The following is a 20,702-nucleotide window of genomic DNA, read 5'->3' on the forward strand; positions in this document are numbered from 1 at the left end:
ATTTTCTTCTGTTGAAGCCATCTGGTTGTTGATTTACTTCTATGTTTTGGGTCGTTGTCCTGTTGCATCATCCATCCTCTGTTTAGCTTCAGTTGGCAGACAGATGGTCTTAAGTTTTCCTTTGGAATTCATTTTTCAATTGATGATGGCAATCCGTCCAGGCCCTGAGGCAGCAAAGCAGCCCCAAACCATGAGATGCTCCCTCCACCATGTTTCACAGTTGGGATGAGGTTTTGATGATGGCGTGCTGTGCCTTTTTTTCCTAAACAAATAGCGTTGTGTGTTCCTTCCGAACCACTCCAAAATTTTGGAGTCATCTGTCCGCAGTATATTTAGCCATAAGTGCAGTAGTGGAACATCCAGGTGCTATTTGGCAAACTTCAAACATGCAGCAATGTTTTTTTTTGGACAGCAGTGGCTTCCTCCGTGGTGTCCTACTCCCATGAACTCTGATTCCCATGATTCTTCTTTAATGTTTTCCTTTTCAACTAAAATGTTAGCTTGTGCCAGAGAAGTCTTCAGCTGACACTCTAGGATTCTTCCTCACCTCATTGATCATTCTGCGCTGTGCTCTTGCAGTCATCTTTACAGGACGACCATGCCTAGGGAGAGTAGCTCCAATGACAGTGCTGAACTTTCTCCATTTGTAGAGCGTCTGTCTTACCGTGGACACATGAACATCAAGGCTTTTAGAGATACTTTTGTAATTCTTTTCCAGCTTCATGCAAGTCAACAATTTTTGAACGTAGGTCTTCTGAGAGCTTGATCTTTTGTGCGAGACATGATTCACATCAAGCAATTAAGCTTCTTAGGACAGCAACCTCAAAACTGGTATGTGTTTTTTTATAGGGCAAGGCAGCTTTAACCAATAAATCCAATTTCATCACATCCTGGCTCCAATTAGCTCTTAGAAAAGAAGTCATTAGCCTTGGGGTTCACATACTTTTTCCCCCCTGCACTGTGAATGTTAACATGTTGTGTTCAATAAAACCATGCACACATATAATGTTTTGTGTGGTATTAGTTTAAGCAGACTGTGTTTGTCTATTGTTGTGACTTAGATGAAGATCAGAACACATTTAATGACCAATTTATGCAGAAATCCAAGTATAATCCCAAAGGGTTCACATACTTTTTCTTGCAACTGTATGTTTGAGTGTGCCGATATTATCACACAAACAAAACCCACCCACCTTCGCACTGCTTGCCATCTCCCTTATAGCCAGCCTTACAGATGCATTTATAGGACTTGGGGGTGTTCTGGCACAGGGCGTCAATGTGGCAGTCGTCTGTGGCCTCAGAGCATTCGTCCGCATCTGCGAGAAGAAAACGACACAGAAATAACTTTTATTTACTGCTAGCATCACAACTGCATCACAGTTACACACAGCTGCCGGCACAGCTGACAGAAAGTGAGATAAGACTTGAGGAAGGAACACTTTTTAGATGTTGATTCAGATAAGAGTTTGCTTTGGAGGTTTAATCCTGCTTTATCCACCTGAAACCAACAAACAGGATTCATATATATATATTCATATATAAAGTAGTCTATGTTAATGCCTGTCTGTTAATCTGTCTTAAGACTTAAGACTGCTATTTGTTCATAATACAATAAAGATATCTTTCCTATTAAATATCCATAGATGTAATACTGATGATTCAGACCTTTTTGCTGCTTGTCTTATTATTATATATAGATATATTCATATCTTAACAATCTTGCTTCTTCTTACTTGTCTGATTTTCTTTTTCCAGACAATAAAGATCACCATTCCTTTAATACGACTGCAAAAGGAAAAGGTTTAGGGTTAGATTTTAGGGTTGATTAATGGCTAAGGTAAGGGTTAGGTTTAGGGTTAGATTTTAGGGTTGATTAATGGCTAAGGTAAGGGTTAGGTTTAGGGTTAGATTTTAGGGTTGATTAAGGGTTAAGGTTAGGGTTTGGTGTAGGGTTAGATTTTAGGGTTGATTAATGGTTAAGGTTAAGGTTAGATTTTAGAGTCGATTATTGGTTAATTTTAGCCTTTATTAATGGTTAAGGTTAGGGTTAGGTTTAGGGTTAGATTTAAGGGTTGATTAATAGTTAAGGTTAAGGTTAGATGTTAGAGTTGATTATTTGTTAATTTTAGCGTTTATTAATGGTTAACGTTAGGGTTAGGTGTAGGGTTAGATTTTAGGGTTGATTAAGGGTTAAGGTTAGGGTTAGGTGTAAGGTTAGAGCTTAGGGTTAATAATGGTTAAGCTTAGGGTTAGGTGTAAGGTTAGATTTTAGGGTTGATTAATGGTTAGGGTTAGATTTTAGGGTTGATTAATGGTTAAGGTTAAGATTAGATTTGAGACTCGATTATTGTTTTTTTAGGGTTTATTAATGGTTAAGGTTAGGGTTAAGTGTAGGGTTAGGTTTTATGGTTGATTAATGGTTAAGGTTAGGGTTAGATTTTAGGATTGATTCATGGTTAAGATATGGTTAGATTGTAGGGTTTAATAATGGTTAATAGTCAGGGTTAGGTGTAGGGTTAGATTTTAGAGTTGATTAATGGTTAAGGTTAGGGTTGGGTGTAATTCAGTTTAATTTAGGATTAAGTTGCATTGGAAATACATTCAGTTCAATGTCAAGTGAGCATCTATGAGGCATCTACGATGGACCATCCATGTAAAATGTTACCATTACTATTACTAAGAATTGACTGAGAGTACAGATGGGGTGTTCTTTTGGCTAGGGGTCACCAATCCTGCTCCAGCAGACTTTTGCTTTAACCACTAATCAATCACACCTGATCCATCTAATTATATATAATAACTGCCTCTTGGAGTGCTTAATCAGCTGAATCCCAAGATGTAGGCTTGCTTGGTGGTGATGATGTCACATGCACTACATTAGATGAGCCACTTGAAAGTTGAAATCACCAGAATAGATGGTATAGAAGATATGATATATGAGATATGATACATCTCACATCCTTTTGGATCTTTTTAGACAAAACAGAACATAGCATAGTCCACAAAAAAAGCCTGTCATCAAGTCTACGTCATTGTGTTAATTAATCACATGAAAAACAGCCCCAAATCATCTGGGGTTTGAAGACAAAAGTGCCGCATGTTATTGATCTGGTCTTTTCAGGATTTCCAGGCGTTTCTTTAGTAACACACCCACCAGTCATGGCTATGGATGACCCCAGTGGAGTGACTGGTCGATAGCAAGGCGTCGGATCGACAGCGTGATTTTCCTCCACCCGTAATCCGACAAACCACGCCCCCTCCGCTGTGATTGGACAGTAGCACCCCGCCTCTTTTGCTACGACTGGCTGGGATTGGCTAATACCAGAGCCAATTCTGCCTTCTCGCAAACATACCACCCAATGGGCGGTGTAAGTGGATTTCAATAGCCAATTAAATCACGAGTGGGCGTGGTTTGTCTGAAAATGGGTGAGAAAATGGGTAATTGTCCATACGGAGTGGACCCTTGTGTGTTTTTCAATATATATACAGCTCTGAAAAAAGGCCACTTAAATTACTGAATCATTTTTTCTGATTTTGCTATTTATAGGAAAATAAAATTGTTGTTTTATTCTATAAACTTAAGACACCATTTCTCCAAAATTCCAAATAAAAATAGTCAAATTAGACCTCAAATAATGCAAATACAAAAGAAAATAAGTTCATATTCAATTCAAAGTTTTAAGAGTCCAGAAATGAATATTTGGTGGAATAGCCCTGGTTTTTAATCACAGTTTTCATGCATCTTGGCATCATGATCTCCTCCACCAGTCTTACACAATGCTTTTGGATAACTTTATACCACTCTTGGTGCAAAAAAAAATTCAAGCAGTTCAGTTTGGTGGTTTGATGGTTTGTGACCATCCATCTTCCTCTTGATTATATTCCAGAGATTTTCAACTTGGTAAAATCATACAAACATATCATTGTTAAGTGGTCTCTTATTTTTTTTCCATCCAGAGCTGTAAATCTAATGAAACCCACATTGACATGTTTTTTTCCTCTTACAGCACAAACATACACACACTGATAAAAAATACAACACAAAAACACATCTTAAAAGCTTAAGTAGCTTTTATACAAGAGACATCCCTAAAATAACTACCGGTTTTGTTGTTTTTAGCACTAAAAAGCTTAGAAATGGCTTGGAAAAATCTTGGAAAGTACCGTATACCATTAAACTGTTTTTTTTAAGAACATATGAGAAATATGGAAGTGTCCTCCTTGCCACACAATTGGTATAATCCACTATCTCCCACCATCATAACGCATCATATTCTTTATGCTGTTATTGTCATTAATTACTTTTTTTTACATAGGCAGCTAATAAAAAGCTGCACAAAGCTGACACTCTTCTCTGTTTAAACTGAAAAGATAGAGGCTAGCTCTGCTGCCATTGGCCGGTTCGTCTCTGTTTAAATTAAATCCAGAGTGCTAGACTAGTACTGTCTGTATGTGTGTGTATCAGATAATGCTCCTGCAGATTATGTTAGATGAATGCTTTATGATTTAAAGATTAAGTTTGTTTAAAAAGAAATGAACACACCTGTCTCTTGACAGAGTAATTTGTGTGTTTTTTCTGATATGACCCATTCAGACTTAAAATGTATTTACAGTCTATTCACCATCTAAACCTCTGATGCTAGAATCCTGATCCCACTGTATGATACTATAATAGCATTAGCCTAGACTGAGCTTGTAATTATACTGAATTTTTAACAAGCAACAAAAGCGTCAGAAAGCGGCAGAGAGGGTATAAACAAATATATTAGCAAACTAGACTTTTCTACTTTATTTCCCACAATTTGTCCCAGTATGCTGTTAATTTATCAGTGAAAAAAAGCGTGCGCATCAAGTGACAGCGCGCATCAGTGGATATCATGCGTGCAAAGTTTTGTCAGTAACCTGCAATTAAGTGCAAGATAAAGAGGATAAAGATAAAGGAGGCTTACCTGCTACTCCCACATTTCCCATCACACGGGAAGCGTTAATGAGGACGAAAAGCAAACAGAGGTAGCGGGAAAAGCGCGCCCTGCCCATGGCGAGAGGTGTGAGTGAGCTGGGTTGGAGTAGTTGTGTATTTCTTTGATAAGAGGCACCACTGTGGTGCTGCTGGCGGAGGGAGCACGCCGAGGCGCGAGGAGCCGCAACACGGCCGCTCATTGGCTTGCACTCACACGCTGGGAGAGAGAGAGAGAGAGAGAGAGAGAGAGAGAGAGAGAGAGAGAGAGAGAGAGAGAGTGTGTGAGAGAGAGAGAGATAGAAAGAGAGAGGGAGAGAGAGAGAGGAAGAGTGTGTATTTGAGTGAGAGAGATAGATAGAAAGAGGGAGAGAGGGAGGTAGGGAGAAAGAGATAGAAAGAGAGAGAGTGTGAGAGAATGGCAGAGAGAGGGAGAGATAGAAAGGGAGAGAATGTGTGTGTGAGAGAGAGAGAGAGAGAGAGAGAGAGAGAGAAAGAGGGGGAGGGAGAGAGTGTGTGAGAGAAAGTGAGAGAGATAAAAAGAGAGAGAGGGAGAAAGAGAGAGAGAGTAAGAGAGAGTGTGTGCGTGTAAAAGAGAAAGAGAGAGTGTGTGTCAGAGAGAGTAAACGAGAGAAAGTGTGTGAGAGAGAGAGAGAGAGAGAGAGAGAGAGAGAGAGAGTCTACAGGGAGACTACAGACTGTCACGACCTGAGGGATAACCCGTGTGGACAAAACCACACACTATAATTGATTATAACTAATTTACTAATATAACAAATGTATTCCTTATTATTAAACATTTATGAAGTCTCCACACACTTATTTTTCTTTTTACTGTATGGTAATTATTATTAATAATAATTGTTAACCGGTAATAAATCAAGTTCTGATGTTGTAATTGTATGTATGTAATCTTTATTTGATTTTTTTTTATGTTTTCTGCTATATGGTTTGGCAATAGTGTTGCTTATTACATTCATGCCAATAAAGTAAAGCACTGTTGAGATTTGGGTTGTAGGGAAACAGGACCTCTGTTCACCCCCATCAATTCCAGGATTACAATGCTAGTGATTGGGGCATAGTGGGCAAAGAAATCAGTATTTTTACACCATTAACAACAATTTCAAAGTAGCTCCACACTTCATTGGTAGAATTCTCAGGGCCCTGTCATTTAAAACGTGTTAAAACTTAGCAGTTGGCCTTTCTCGATATTTACATTATCAACGTATTGTACAATAAATGGATATGATAGCAATAATATTTGATAATGGTCATGTTGTCTATTGTGTTTATTTGTATGTTTGTTCACATATATTACAGTGAACGGTATTTTAGCCAGCCATGAAAAACCAGACCAATGATTCAAAAATGTGGACTGCAGGTGAAGCAAAAAGTATATATTTTTTAAACCAAGATTAACTATGATCATTGTCTTTATAAGGGTGTAATTGCTTTGTTATGCTTTTCTATTATCATAATGTTAGTGCAAATTTCTTAAAAGTAGTGATGCTCTCAGGATGTTGAATAGGCTATATGTCACTTAGGGTCTTGGCACAGTTATGACAACAATATTTCAAAAGCATTACTGCATACTTTGTAAGCCTTCTTTCACCCTGATATTTAATGATTAGGACCCCACATGACAGACCACCACAGAGCTGCTATAACTTGGGCCATTGAGTGGTGTGGGTCATTATTTTCAGGACTGCAATGATTAGCACTGATTATTATGGAGGTGGTGTTTGAGGTGTTAGCGTGAGTTGTGCTAATAGTATGAGTAGATGAGCTGTAGCAGCAGTGCTGCTGGAGTTTTTAAACACTGTGTGTATACACATACTGTCCTCCACTCTATTACACACTCCAACCTACAGCTGCTCCACCTTTAAGATGTGAAGTCAAACATACAAACTTGGTAAAAAAAACAATTAGAGAACACTTAAAAATTATGAGGTTTGTTTTTATTGAAAACCACTGGAATATAATCAAGAGGAAGATGGATGATCACAAGCCACCAAACCAAGCTGAACTGCTTGAATTTTTGCACCAGGAGTGGTATAAAGTTATCCAAAAGCAGTGTGTAAGACTGGTGGAGGAGAACATGCAAATAAGTATGAAAACTGTGATTAAAAACCAGGATTATACCACCATATATTGATTTCTGAACTCTTAAAACTTTATGAATATGAACTTGTTTTATTTGCTTGTTTTATTTATTTCTTGTTATTTCTGTCATAAATAAATGCTCTAAATAACAATATTATTATTTGGAATTGGGGACTAATTTTATCCGTAGTTTTATAGAATAAAATATTTTCGGTCATTGTTTTTTAATTCTGCATTCAGGCAGATCACCAGCAAAGTGTCTTAACTGTGTGCTGTTCTAAAGAGAGTCTATAGCGCCACCTGCTGTACAAAAACCAAACACTACAAGCGGTGGAAATTCTTTAAACAGCCACCTACCTTTCTACCTTTGTGTGCCTTGTTATCCCTTGTAACAATGATAAAAACATCTATACGTGGGACTAATAAAGCATTATCTTATATTGTAGAGTCTAATATGCAACCTTCTACTTGATGGATAAAATGATTATGTTTAATGCTACTCTACATAGAGCCCTGAAAAAATGTGTGGGAATGAGATAATTAAGTCATTAATTAAGCCCGGTTGAATTACACATTATGTTTTTCCCATACGTATAAACCTTAAGGGAAGTTTCTAATACTTTCCCAGCTGGCAAACCAACGACTCTCAACATTGAAATGTGAATCGTTGAATTCATATTTGATGTTAAATGGTTGTGCTAACGTTGAAATTTAACGTTGAATCAACATAATGTATCAACAAATGAATGTTCATTTCATCTCCATATAATTTCTAAAAACGGATTATTCAGATTGGTAGTGGGGGGTAACTTTCTTTATACTCACATTTACTGCAGTGATGTAAGTTTTTTGTTAACACTCTGTTAACCAGAGGATTTTCTAATTTTAGTGAGCTAAGGTTTATTAAACGTATGACGTTGAAACAACGTTTCCATATCAACGTTGATTCACTTTTTAAAATCAACGTTGATTCAACGTTTAGTCAACGTTGAAGTGCCAGCGGTGTTACGTTTAGTTTATTCCCGCTATGAAACTGCATTTAAAATATTTGAAGCACTTCTATTTGCTTAATTAATAATAACAAAACATAAAAAATAAAGAAAATGCCTGATGTATATTGAAATGAATACAGGGTTTGAAATGGTTAATCTAAGGTCCCAGTATAATTAAAAAAAAAATATATATATATATATATATATTTTTTTTTTTTTTTTTTTTAATGAAAATCGCTTATTTTGACATTTATTCTGCTTTCACAGATGCAACAACTTATTGTCCATAAGCAGCCAAATTTTATTTAGCTAAAAAAAATATTAATCAATCTAAAATCCCAGTATTATTTATTCATGTATTGGTGGACTGATTTTTATTTAATTTTTGATGGACTGACTTTCCTGTGTTTTTCCCAGGAGCGCGCTCTGATTGGCTGCTCATTGGGCTTGCCGTAGACGCGTCCCCGCCCACTTTGCCGTGACGTCGATCCAGCCAATCAGCGCGCAGAGCTGCAGCGAGGTGGCCGTGTTATGGCGTCTTCCTTGAAGGGGGCTGGGTTCAGATCTGAGTAAGGAGAAATCCCGCAGCTCAGCCCGCAGGCTCTCCACAGTGACACCGCGGCCCGCGAGGACACGGGGACATGGGGACGGTGCACGCGAGGGTAATTAATTACAGCACGTGAAGGTCAAGCGCGAGCTGCAGCGGGACTCGCCCGTGACCTCTTATTTATATATATTTATGTCAGTGTGTCTAGCTGTAGACTGCGGGTCTCAGATCAGCTGTGCAGCAGGACAATAACTGTAATTAAGGGAGTAATAGAGGAGTAATGGGGGGGGAGTAACAGGGGAGATGTTGAGTGTTATAACCCGGGCCTGTGTTTGTGTTTCTGGGTTGTAGAGTCTGGACCCCCTCCCGATGCGCGGGCGGGACCTGGGCGTCAGCACCGAGGACCTGGAAACCGTGGAGGCGGAGCAAGAAACCAAGAAAGAGATCCTAGAAAATAAAGATGTGAGTTATAAACACCCACCAATACACACCTCTGATAAAAATGATGAGATTCTTTGATTTTACCAATTTAAAAACCTCTGGAATATAATCAAGAGGAAGATGGATGATCACAAGCCATCAAACCACCAAACTGAACTGCTTGAATTTTTGCACCAGGAGGAAAGGTGTAAAGTTATCCAAAAGCAGTGTGTAAGACTGGTGGAGGAGAACATGATGCCAAGATGCATGAAAACTGTGATTAAAAACCACCAAATATTTGGTTTATTCCACCAAATATTGATTTCTGAACTCTTAAAACTGTATTAACTTGTTTTCTTTGCATTATTTGAAAAGCTGAAAGCTCTCCTTTTTTTGTTACTTCAGACCTTTCTCATTTTCTGCAAATAAATGCTCTAAATGACAATATTTGTATTTGAAATTTGGGAAAAATGTTGAAAGTTTATAGAATAAAACAACAATGTTTATTTTACTCAAACCTATATATACCTATAAATAGGAAAAACAAAGAAACTGATTCAGAAACTGAAGTGGTCTTATTTTTTTTTCAAAGCCCATTCCCACCACCTAAAAAAATTCAGCACATTGTTTTTCTTGTGCTCTCTCATTATATTAATAAAGCAAGTCGTTATTTTGATTCCCTTTTTTAAGGACATTTAACTTTTAATAATTAGGATTATTCAAACATTTGAATAGTAATATAAGAATGTTTACATATTCTAAATTAATAAAATATAAGTAATAAAAACTCACAAAGTAGATACTGACACTGTGTACGTTTTTATATATTGTATGAATAAGCAATAACATTATTATTGTTCCAGCCCTAAGAATTTTTGTGTTTTTCTTTGTTTTCTTAGTTCAATATATATCAAATACCTTAGTTCTTTTTGGATTTTAACCCTCTTTTTTCCAATTTTCACGTTCAGGTTGTGGTCCAGCACGTCAACATTGAAGGCTTAGGAAGAACTAAAGAGGATTATCTGGGCTATGAGATCTCTGATGTCTTTAACGCTAAAAACCTTGTGGATGTAAGTGATGTGATTATGAGAAGGTATTTTTTTTGGTGTGGATGATCCGGGTCAGAATTTAAAGTTTAGGTTCTGTTTGATGTGCAGGTGATGAGGAAATCACATGAGGCCAGGCAGAGACTGCTCCGTCTGGGTATATTTAAGGAAGTGGAGGTGCTGATTGATATTTCAGAAGGTATAGTTTTGTTGTAGTGTGTGTTTTATGTGCAGGAGTGACTGTGAATTTTGTGCATTTTTATTTTACACACAATTTAAAGATTATAATTAAAAATGCTTTTATTAATAGAAGATATTTGTAGAAGTGTGGGATAGTACACATTTAGTAGACATTTTGGTAAAACTGGGTTTATTGTATAAATCAATTAATGGTTTAGCACATTCATACACCTCTAAAATGTTGATTAAATATGTTACAAATCGTGTATTAGGATCATCAACTGATAGACTCCTCCAGATCCTCTGTATGAAACTCAAAAAGAGTGAAGAAGCTGCTTTCTGTTTTTATGCGCCAAAAATCTGGAACACACTACCGATATATAAAATATTCGTCAGGCAAACTCTGTTACTATTTTTAAGAAAAGCCTAAAAACATATCTTTTTACATTAGCTTTTAAAGCTCCACTAGGTAGGATTGAGATTTTGTGCTCGTGGGCTCCCCCTACAGTTGTAGAGTGTAATAAATGTTTCAGGAGGATTTTAGTTTCTCTTTCTCGTTTTCTGGCTTTCACAGACATATTCGGTCTCTTTCCAGCTTCTGCCAGAGTGTCTGTATGTTAGTTTGTAAAGAATGAACCAGTAGTCCTTGTAGAACTGTTAGAACTAAAGGTCGGAAAGCAGGTCGCAGTTCTCGCGAGCGTTGGTCGCGGCCTCCTCAGAAAACTTACAGAGTCTGGTTTGAGCTCAGAGGAGCTCCGCCACAGACACGAGAGAACCGCTATTCCTCCTATTACACCTCAATGCAGCGCTGCAGTGAGTTTCAAGCTGTAATTTTACTTCTGTAAAAAGATCACAAAAAGAAAATCCTACATAGTGCTGCTTTAAATAGACTTTATTCTTATTTTTCAAGCTTATAATATGATCCTTCTTATTATTTATATATTATAACTGTTTTAATATTTGGTTCTGATTTTAGTATTACCCTATTATTATCTTCTTTGTATTTTTCTAGGTTTTAATTAGACCTTATTTTAATCTTATTGGTGTCAATTTAATTGACTTTTTTATTATGTCTTGCTTGCTTGTGTGTTATTTCTTACTTACTTTCTCCCTATGTAAATCACTTTGAGCTGCATTTTTATGTATGAAAGGTGCTATATAAATAACGTTTTTTATTATTATAATTATTCTAAGAGGCTTTTGTTCTGATCTTTAGGAGATGATGCTCTGCCTAATGGTCTGGATGTGACGTTTGAGGTGACGGAGTTAAAGAGAATCACAGGCAGTTATAACACCATGGTTGGAAACAATGAGGGCAGCATGGTGAGGAGAGAAAATCACATAATCTTCCACACTGATTCTCTTCATGCAATAGTTTCTTGGTTCACATTGGCTTCAAGGTGTCTGTACTTGTTATAAATGTGTATAATGTATTGTTTTATGCAGGTTCTTGGCATCAAGTTCCCCAACATTATCGGCCGTGGAGAGAAGCTCACTTTCCAGTTCTCTTACGGGACTAAAGAGACTTCATATGGCTTATCTTTCTTTAAACCTCAGCCAGGCTACTACGAACGCAAGTATGAACACAAGAAAAGTCACGAATACAAATACATTGTCTTCTACAAATGACCTTGCCTTAAAGAAGGAAATCTAATTTAATTTGGTTGAATAGCCCACCTCCGTTTAGTCCCAGTATTTCCAAATGCAGCGCTTTTAGCCGATGCTCCCAACAGGCTTACAACGCTAATGGGGCATAGTGTTGCCCAGGCAAAGAAATCACTACCATTTTTTTCGGACTATAAGGTACACTTAAAATCCTTTAATTTTCCCAAAAAGCACCTTATGTATAAATTCTACCAGTCAGATATTAAGGAGCATTAAAGCCTCTACACTGAAGTACAGCACTATAATGCTGAGTTTTCAGTGAAAATGGGCAGTACTATGTCCGTATCATTAGCATTGTAAACTTGCTGGGAGCATCAAATAAAATTGCTTTGTTTTAAAATGCTGGGGGAGAGAATGGAGGTGGGCTATTTGACAAACGTTTGTACCTGTTATCATGCATTTCTCCTTTAAATTTAATTCATTTTGTTTTGTTCTCTTAGTTTCACGCTAAACTTATACAAAGTGACCGGCCAGTTCCCATGGAGTTCCCTGAAGGAGACTGACAGAGGAGTGTCTACAGAACTCAATGTAAGCTTAGATCAGTTATTCTTAGTTCTTAGGCTTGAGATATACTTGCTGTTTGGTCATGTGTTCACATAGACAACCAGCTGCATTGTGAATGCAATGGTTCACTAGTCATACAGGCTCAAGTCATGTTGATGCTGCTGATTGGCTGCGCAGTTGCTGCATTTTTGCATGTGCTACACCTCCATGGTGTGTATGCAAATGTGAAGTCTACAGCAAGTATATCTCTAGCCTTAGAAACAGCTGCTTTAGCTGCATGTTAATTCTACTCTCTGAATGGGTTTTATAGTGGTTTATTCTGTGTTCTCTGACCTTCAGTTCCCACTGTGGATGACTGATCACACTCTGAAGTGGGAGGGGGTGTGGCGGGAGCTGAGCTGTCTTGCTCGCAGCGCCTCCTTTGCTGTGCGAGAGGAAAGTGGCCACACTCTCAAATCTGCACTTTCAGTAAGTTACCTCTTATTAGTTATCTGTATCTGTGTGGGCTTGTGGGTTCTTAATCAAGCACCACAAAACTGAGCAAAAATAAGCGGATAGTTGTGTGTATAGGAGGGCTAAGCAATACTTTGAATTAATTGATGCCTAACTTAAGTTATTTTCATTATAATTCTGTTAATAATTTTTCTCAGGGCTCCAGACTAACGTCATCCCACCATCCTAAGGACCATAAAAATAGCACACTTCACAGGATTAAAGTTTCCTGATGCTTAGCACACACTCTGTTTACGGAAAAAGTTCCAGCTTTTAACACAGAGACAATCAGCTTGCAGGTAATGCCGTAAGATGAAGGTTAACATGGTGTTAGCAGGGAAAGGCTGTAAAGGTTGATAACTGTCTTCCAATTGAGTTTGCTGAATTGCAAGGTCAGTCAACTGTGGAGCTTCAAAAGTTCCAACTGTAAGCAGGGAAACTGCACCACTCTCTGGCTAACAGCAGTATTGCCAGCAGGAAAACAAATAAGTGAGACACTTCAATAAAATTAACTGATATCATATTGATATAATAATAGCGATAGAATAGCACAACATGTTATGTTAATGTTTGAAATATATACTTTGAAATAAATGACCTAAAACTTTAGGACGGTTCTGGGATGGTGGTGAAAAAAGTTAGTCTGGAGATCTGATTCTGTTTAATTCTGTTTAGTTAATTAATTGTCTCTTGTTTTTTTAAATGTTAATAATTTATTTATCATAATCGTAGTAAAGTATTTTACCCACAGTATTGATTTGAGGTCAAAATGCCTGTCACCAGTGTATTAATGGGTAGGAAGGTACATAGTAGTGCAGTTTATTTTCAAGAACATGGCGATATGATACCTATCATGAAACAGTGATTACAAATCAGTGTATAAGTATTTATAATGTTAAATTCAATAGATATACAGCTCTGGAAAAAATAAAAGACCCCTAAAAATGATGAGTTTCTTTAATTTAACCAAATTGAAAACCTCTGGAATATAATCAAGAGGAAAATGGATGATCACAAGCCATCAAACCACCAAACTGAACTGCCTGATTTTTTGCACCAGGAGTAAAGCAGCATAAAGTTATCCAAAAGCAGTGTGTAAGACTGGTGAAGGAGAACATGATGCCAAGATGCATAAAAACTGTGATTAAAAACACACAGGGTTATTCCACCAAATATTCATTTCTGAACTCTTAAAACTTTATGAACATGAACTTGTTTTCTTTGTATTAATTGAGGTCTGAAAGCTCTGCATCTTTTGTTATTCCAGCCATTTCTCAATTTTTATAGCAATCTTTTTATTGGGAATTTTGGAGAAATGTCGTCCGTATTCAAATTCAGAAACTGATGTGCATCTGACAGATTGCTAATGTCCCTAAAGATCTGTTTCCTCTGCTGATTTCACTCTAGCACACCATGGTGCTAGACACCAGGAACTCCACCATCCTTCCGAGAAAAGGTGCCTTACTCCGGATCAACCAGGTATGTGAGAACAGTGAGAGGTTTGATCGGCTCAAACACCGATAACACACACATTATAACAGCTGCTTTATAACCTGTGGTGGTTATTGAGGATATCAGACTGTGTAACTAATCTGAGGACATGTTTGCTGTGTTGGTGTAGGAGCTAGCCGGGTACACGGGGGGTGATGCCAGCTTTCTGAAGGAGGACTTTGAGTTGCAGCTGAACAGACCATTCCTCTGGGGCTCTGTGAGTCACTTTTAAAGAAGAATATAGATGAGCTTCATTTGATCAAACCTACTGAGCCAAATCTGATTTTCATTAAATCTGTGTTTGTGTGTGCTTCTCAGGTGCTCTCTGCTTCACTGTGGGGAGGAATGATATTTCCCGTTGGTGGTCGGCCGATCTCAATTGCTGATAGGTATTTGTGTAATATTTCTTTGTGTTTCTAGTAATATATAAATAACTTTTTAGTTATGTTTTTTAGAATATCATTCATTTTGTTTTTAAGGATTTGAAAATGCAAGCTGTCCTTTTTTTATTATATGAAACTTTCAAGAATGAATAGAATTGACAAAATTGCTTGGGAATAAAAGCTACATCAACTTTTATCAAATGCATAGATTTAACTCTATTGTCTTCTCTTTTTTGCTGTTTTGGAGATTAAATGGTTTTGACTATACAGTTATAGTTACAGTTACTATACAAACCGAAACATATAACTTGTATGGTGACTTACTCATTGACTGGGTTGTTTAGAAAAGCATCACAAACCCCACAACAGAACCATGTGGGACTCCACAATACAAGATAAATAGTTACTATATAACTCTTTAAGGTAAATATAATAAGCCGAGAAGGCCTGATAGTAAGTAAGGTGGGACAGAGACACAAACACAGGTTAGAACAGTGTGAACAGTGGACATATATCACCTTCAGTGCTTGATTGTGTTCTATTTATTCCTGTCAGGTTTTACTTGGGTGGTCCGACCAGTGTGAGAGGATTTGGGATGTACAGTATTGGTCCACAGAATGAAGGTCAGTTAATGTCCTTATATTTCTTATCCTATCTGAAATCAAGTGTTTCATACAGATTTGAACAGTAAAATTAGTTATGAGATCAGCGTACAATCTGAATATTTAATTAACTGCCTCTTTACACGATCAGGTGACTTTCTGGGTGGAGATGCATACTGGGCCAGTGGGCTCCACCTGTATACACCACTTCCATTCAGGTCCACACGAGGAGGCCTAGCTGACCTCTTTAGAACTCATTTCTTCCTAAATGCTGGAAACCTGTGCAACCTCGACTACGGTGAGTCTCTCATTCTGAATCCTTGTTGCACATATGATTTTTTAAGGCCTAGAAATTAATCTGGTAAAATAATTCAGAAGATCCTACAGTACTGCATTTATAGTTAGCTTTTATTTTAGATCTTAAAATCTGCATTCTGTATTCTCCATTCTTGTGTAGTCCTATCAATTCACTATAATTATATGCATTAGCACTGAGAGAATATGTATTTTTGGTGCACTATTTATTCAGGAGAGGGTCCTCATGCACACCTGCAGAAGCTAGCAGAGTGCATCCGCTGGTCCTATGGAGCAGGCATCATACTTCGGCTGGGAAACATTGCAAGACTGGAACTCAATTACTGCATTCCCATGGGTGTCCAGAGTGGAGACAGGTAACTGCGTGCTCATATTCTATAAGAAATATCATTTTAAATGTAATTTCAGTACCAAACTAACAAAATCAATAAAAGGATGTCTCATTTTAATGAAAACTGCTACTAAAAGTATTGTATTTTTGCACTATAAGGAGCACTGGATTATAATGCACACTATGTGACACTAGTAATTCAGCAAGACCTGTAAGGCTAAGCTAAGTAAACAAAACTGTAATTCTTAAAAAAACATTTTCTTTTAAAGTCAAACGAGTGCTGGACGTTAAGCTACACAGATTTCTCTCCTGAAAACTGTTTATTTTTGTGAGTCAAGCTCTTCCGTTTATTAAAATTAAGCTTACATTTGCAGATTTACGCTAAGGCTAAGTGCAGCAGCAAAGCTAGCGGTTAGCTGATAGTGCTAATGCTGCTCTAGCAGTGCTAGCCTGGGTTTGCAGCATGCTACAGCCTGAAAATACTCACCTCTGAACTGCGAAAGAGCTAGCGGTTAGCAACTAATGCTAATAATGCTCTAATCTCTGTGAGTCTCTGTGCTGGAGAACTAAACTGAAACTCTGCACTGACAATTTTGGGGAAAATTAAAGGATTTTAAAACAGCCTTATTATAGGGAAAAGAGATTTTTACTTTAGTCTTAATTAGCAGGAAGATTAATTAGCATTATTGTATATAAATTGTTTAGTTGTATTATTAATAATACATAAAAACAGTCATATCCACATTAGCCAAAGCATTAAGTTACTAAAAACAGATTGGAAGTCAAAGAAACTGTATTGGACCATTAGGCAACTGATGATGTTTATATTTTTTTTATTGTTGGATTTTCACTCATTAATATAAGCTTGAGGACATAATGACATAATGGTTTATGAAACATATGTTTAAAACATGTTCTGCATCAAATGTTTTTAATATATATTAAACCATTAAACCATTTTTATGATTCTTACACCACTAAATACATTTTACTTGTGTTCAGTAATCGTATTATCATCCCTGTGACACAAAAAACTACATGCATGAAGATATATGATCTGATATTATATGATATATATAGGTTTTCTGTGGTCATCAATAATGAATTGTTTTTATTCACTTTTAACACTGGTTGTTTTATTCCTCTGTAAAGGATATGTGACGGTGTGCAGTTTGGGGCAGGGATCCGTTTCCTGTGACATCATCATCACCATCACCATCAGCAGCTGCTCTGGTTCTGAAGTCCAAGTATTATGGGATAGGAGGAGAACTGTGTGTGTAGTGTGTTAGAATGAGAGACTGTAAGAGAAGGATCCCTCCTGCATGCACGATTTGAGTGACTCCACCTTCTGCGTCTAAATGATAAAAGATTTCACAGTTATTGAGTTTGTCAGATACATATTCAGTTAATTTGTACATGAAGACCACAACAGGGAGTAATGCATAACAGCCTGCATTATATCCAGTCTGTGAGATCTTCACATCTTTGAGGGATGTTACAAAAGCACCTGAGATTAGATAAGGTACAAAAAAAACACTTCTATGTTCTTCTATGTTCTCATTTACCAGTATTCACAGATATCCGCTATGGTGAGTTATGTCCCTTTTACAGACACTACCTTAAAGGAGGAGAACTTTGGTGTAAAATGGAAAAAAAAAACGTACTTACGTTTGTTCAATAGCCCTCCTCCGCTCTCCCACAGCTTTCTGAGATCCAGTATTTTGTGCACTTTGTCCAAACAGGCTTTAGAATGGTCATATAATTATATAAATCGCTTTTTCAACCATTATTCAGGCTCAAAGTAGCTCCTAACCTCATTGGTGAAATCCAAAGAGCCCTGACATTTAAAATAAGGCATTTAGAGCTTTAAAATTGCACAAGAAGTTCATTAAAATCCTCTGTAAAATGGCACCGCCATTTTAAATTTGTCACAATAAGTTGGTTGGTTGTTTTTTTGCATTTTAATATTGACATTACCAGATTTTTTTTTTTTAGCAACAGCTGGAATTCATGTTTTTCTAAGGAATTATTATTTTTGCAATCTGTTCATCTATACTTCCTATTCGTTCTAGTGCTCGGCAGTTGATTTATTGTTACTTAAATTTAAGATTGCTGTGCCCAGAGATTTACCCATGCTATGGGATGTGAACAGCAACTTTTAATAAGCTTCTTTTGCAGCTTTAAAGTTTCTAAATACCTCGTTTTAAATGTCAGGGCTCTCCTGATTCTACCAATGAGGTGTGGAGCTACTTTGAGACTGAATAACGGTGGAAATAAAACTATTTATCTGCAAGTGCAAAATATGCCCCATATCACCCAGTCTAAAAGCCTGTTTGGGCAAAGTGCACAAAATACTGGATCTCAGAAAGCTGCAGGAGAGCAGAGGTGGGCTATTCAACAAATATAAGTACTTTGTATCATGGTTTAATACACCCAAAGTCCATTTTACACCAGAGTTCTCCTTTAAACAATACCTGTCCCTTTTACACAAAACCCACTGTACTTACTTTAGGGTACAGATGGTAGACAGGAATGCACAGACAAAAGAGACGGTACTGTTGTTGTTTTCATGTAGCCATACTGTATGTTCCCGCTAATTAATGGAAGCACTTTTCCTTGTTGTTAGTGGAGTGCTCCAGTGTTTGAATCACGTACTTCACTCCTCTCATGCCAAACAACATACATGAACTGACTCAGGCTGTCTGTAGAGGATCAGTCAGGAGTTGGTGTCTCTTCTTCTCTTCCGTAGCCTTTGTGGGATGGAGTTTAAAGCCCTATTGGAGATCCACCAGCAGTGCTCTTATTCCACGTCCTCTTTTTAATGTCAGAACTGTTACGTTATTATACTGTATTGTGCACCAGAATAAAGCACTCCTTTCCCTGATCGTATTGTATGAAATTTGTGAATCACAGTGTCCAAATGTTTGTGCACGCTTCTTCTAAATAATTAAATCAGCCACTTTAAAGAGCCACTAAACTCTAAATAATATATTTTTTCCATTAATAGCTGAAATGTGTTTCTTTTGAAGTAATAAAACATAGCAGTCCTCCTTAAAAAAACTTTTTATAAAGATTAGCTAACCTAAAACCTTTAAAAAACGCTTTTATTGTGATTATTTCTGCCTCTGCAGCACCCTCTCAGGTTCAAATGTGCTATAGCTGAGGATGAGCTACACATCACATGTGCCACACATCACAATATGCAGATCAGTCGATCAATAATCCCGCCTCCCTGCTGACGTCCAACCATCTGCATCTCACCACTATCAGAGGTGCCCTGCTGCCCCACCTCTAAACCCATACATCACCCAGTGCCCCTCCCAAACTTCCTTTCCCATTTTTTTGCCTTTTTCAAACTTGAGCTGAGTTTCAGCACCTCTTTAAGCTGAATTAATTGATGAGATATGGAGACATCAAATAAACAAACAGCTTGTCAAGTCCCTTTGCCAGCATTGAGCTGTGGAACTGTGTTTTCTGGAATGATGATGCTCCATCCGATACTTTTGGGATGAGGTTGGGGGCTTGGGGATGAGGTGGGGTGGTGATAATTGAACAGACTGATCTTTCACTTAACACACTTTAACACACTTGTTAAGAAATGCAATAAAATCCCCACAGCAATGTTGCAAAATCTAGTAGAAATAAGATACAGGTTAATAAAGTGACAAATTATTTAGTATTTAATTAATAAGTATAATAAGTACTAAGTATTTAATTTAGGAGTGTCATGGTAATTACATTATCGGCCTATCATACAAAAAATAGACATGACCTCAGTAATATTTGATAATCATATAATCATAGTGTCTATTGTGGTTATTTGTTGTGTTTATTTCAATAACTTTCACTGCAGCCCACAAACACAGTGTGGAATTCTGCTGTGGGTGAAGAAATTAGTATATATTTCCCAAACTAAGATTATTTCAAGTGGTGTTATGCTATTTTATTATCATCATATCAGTTGCATTAATTACTCATACGATTATATAATAATAATAATAATAATAATAATAATAATATTGTTTATCGCAATGATTTCTGTGAAGATATATCAACCACAAAAAAAAATTGTTATAGTGACAGGCCTGTAATAGCAGGCCTACGTTTTGTGGCATGACCTGCATTAACCTTTGCACAGTAAAAACCAGACACAGTCGGTTTGGTGTGACTAAGGGCAGAATGCTGTTTGATTTGAGATTATTTATAGTGCTGAGCGTCAGAATGTGCACTTATCTGATTCCACAGGAAAGTCTGCTGCTCACAAGCTACACTGTAAAAACTAAAAATGGAAAATAAGGAATTAAAACAAAAATGTAAAGCAAAGGTTTTACATTTTCCACCATATATCAAAAAGGCCTTTCGTTGGAGATTATAATTATTATATCTCACATCTCTTTACTAGTCCACAGTAGTCTATCCACTAGATCACGTAAGCCTAATACATGAGCTTATTGTGAATTGTTTCATTAATCTAACATTGTCCTCATTCTTTTTTATAATAATGAACAAGAAATGAGATGTGATTGTGCAGCTCAGTCAGAAAAAATAAGCTTGTGTGAGGATGTTGGCAAGCAGTTGCTATATGTGATATTTGGTGCATTTCCAAAACATTTTTTAATGATCTTTGTTTTTGTTTTTTATTCATATAAATTAAAATCACTCACTACTTGGTTT

The 20,702-nt window shown here is 37.1% G+C and overlaps 3 protein-coding genes across 4 annotated transcripts in view; 2 read left to right on the plus strand and 1 right to left on the minus strand.

The window, feature by feature from the left end:
- scube1 (signal peptide, CUB domain, EGF-like 1) overlaps nucleotides 1–5,353 on the minus strand; it is a 123,730-nt gene extending 118,377 nt beyond the window's left edge. For both annotated transcript variants that reach the window (XM_022671821.2, XM_022671820.2), the window contains exons 1-2: nucleotides 4,950–5,353; nucleotides 1,194–1,316 (exon numbers count right to left, since the gene is read on the minus strand). In XM_022671821.2, coding sequence (XP_022527542.1) covers nucleotides 1,194–1,316; nucleotides 4,950–5,160 — 334 coding nt within the window. In that variant the 5' untranslated portion in view covers nucleotides 5,161–5,353. The remainder of the gene's footprint in view (nucleotides 1–1,193; nucleotides 1,317–4,949) is intronic.
- sult4a1 (sulfotransferase family 4A, member 1) overlaps nucleotides 1–10,956 on the plus strand; it is a 282,375-nt gene extending 271,419 nt beyond the window's left edge. Inside the window, exon 8 of the transcript XR_007429993.1 lies at nucleotides 10,915–10,956. The gene's annotated coding sequence lies outside the window, so the exon portion shown is untranslated. The remainder of the gene's footprint in view (nucleotides 1–10,914) is intronic.
- On the plus strand, nucleotides 8,537–18,912 carry samm50l (sorting and assembly machinery component 50 homolog, like). The gene is made up of 15 exons (XM_022671822.2): nucleotides 8,537–8,714; nucleotides 8,951–9,061; nucleotides 9,988–10,089; nucleotides 10,177–10,264; nucleotides 11,462–11,568; nucleotides 11,692–11,822; nucleotides 12,351–12,438; nucleotides 12,754–12,882; nucleotides 14,314–14,385; nucleotides 14,528–14,614; nucleotides 14,716–14,786; nucleotides 15,336–15,403; nucleotides 15,534–15,680; nucleotides 15,912–16,053; nucleotides 17,181–18,912. The coding sequence occupies exons 1-15, from the start codon at nucleotides 8,694–8,696 to the stop codon at nucleotides 17,224–17,226; spliced, it is 1,410 nt and encodes a 469-aa protein (XP_022527543.2). The 5' UTR covers nucleotides 8,537–8,693; the 3' UTR covers nucleotides 17,227–18,912.
- Nucleotides 18,913–20,702: the final 1,790 nt, after the last annotated feature.

Source organism: Astyanax mexicanus, chromosome 2 (genome assembly GCF_023375975.1).
Source record: "Astyanax mexicanus isolate ESR-SI-001 chromosome 2, AstMex3_surface, whole genome shotgun sequence".
In the NCBI taxonomy this organism is placed as follows: Eukaryota; Metazoa; Chordata; class Actinopteri; order Characiformes; family Acestrorhamphidae; genus Astyanax; species Astyanax mexicanus.

Coding starts and splice junctions, on each gene's coding strand:
- samm50l (XM_022671822.2), top strand. CDS start 8,694: ATGGGGACGGTGCACGCGAGG. Junction 15,404..15,533: donor TATTGGTCCACAGAATGAAG/GTCAGTTAATGT, acceptor TTACACGATCAG/GTGACTTTCTGGGTGGAGAT. Junction 16,054..17,180: donor GGTGTCCAGAGTGGAGACAG/GTAACTGCGTGC, acceptor TCCTCTGTAAAG/GATATGTGACGGTGTGCAGT.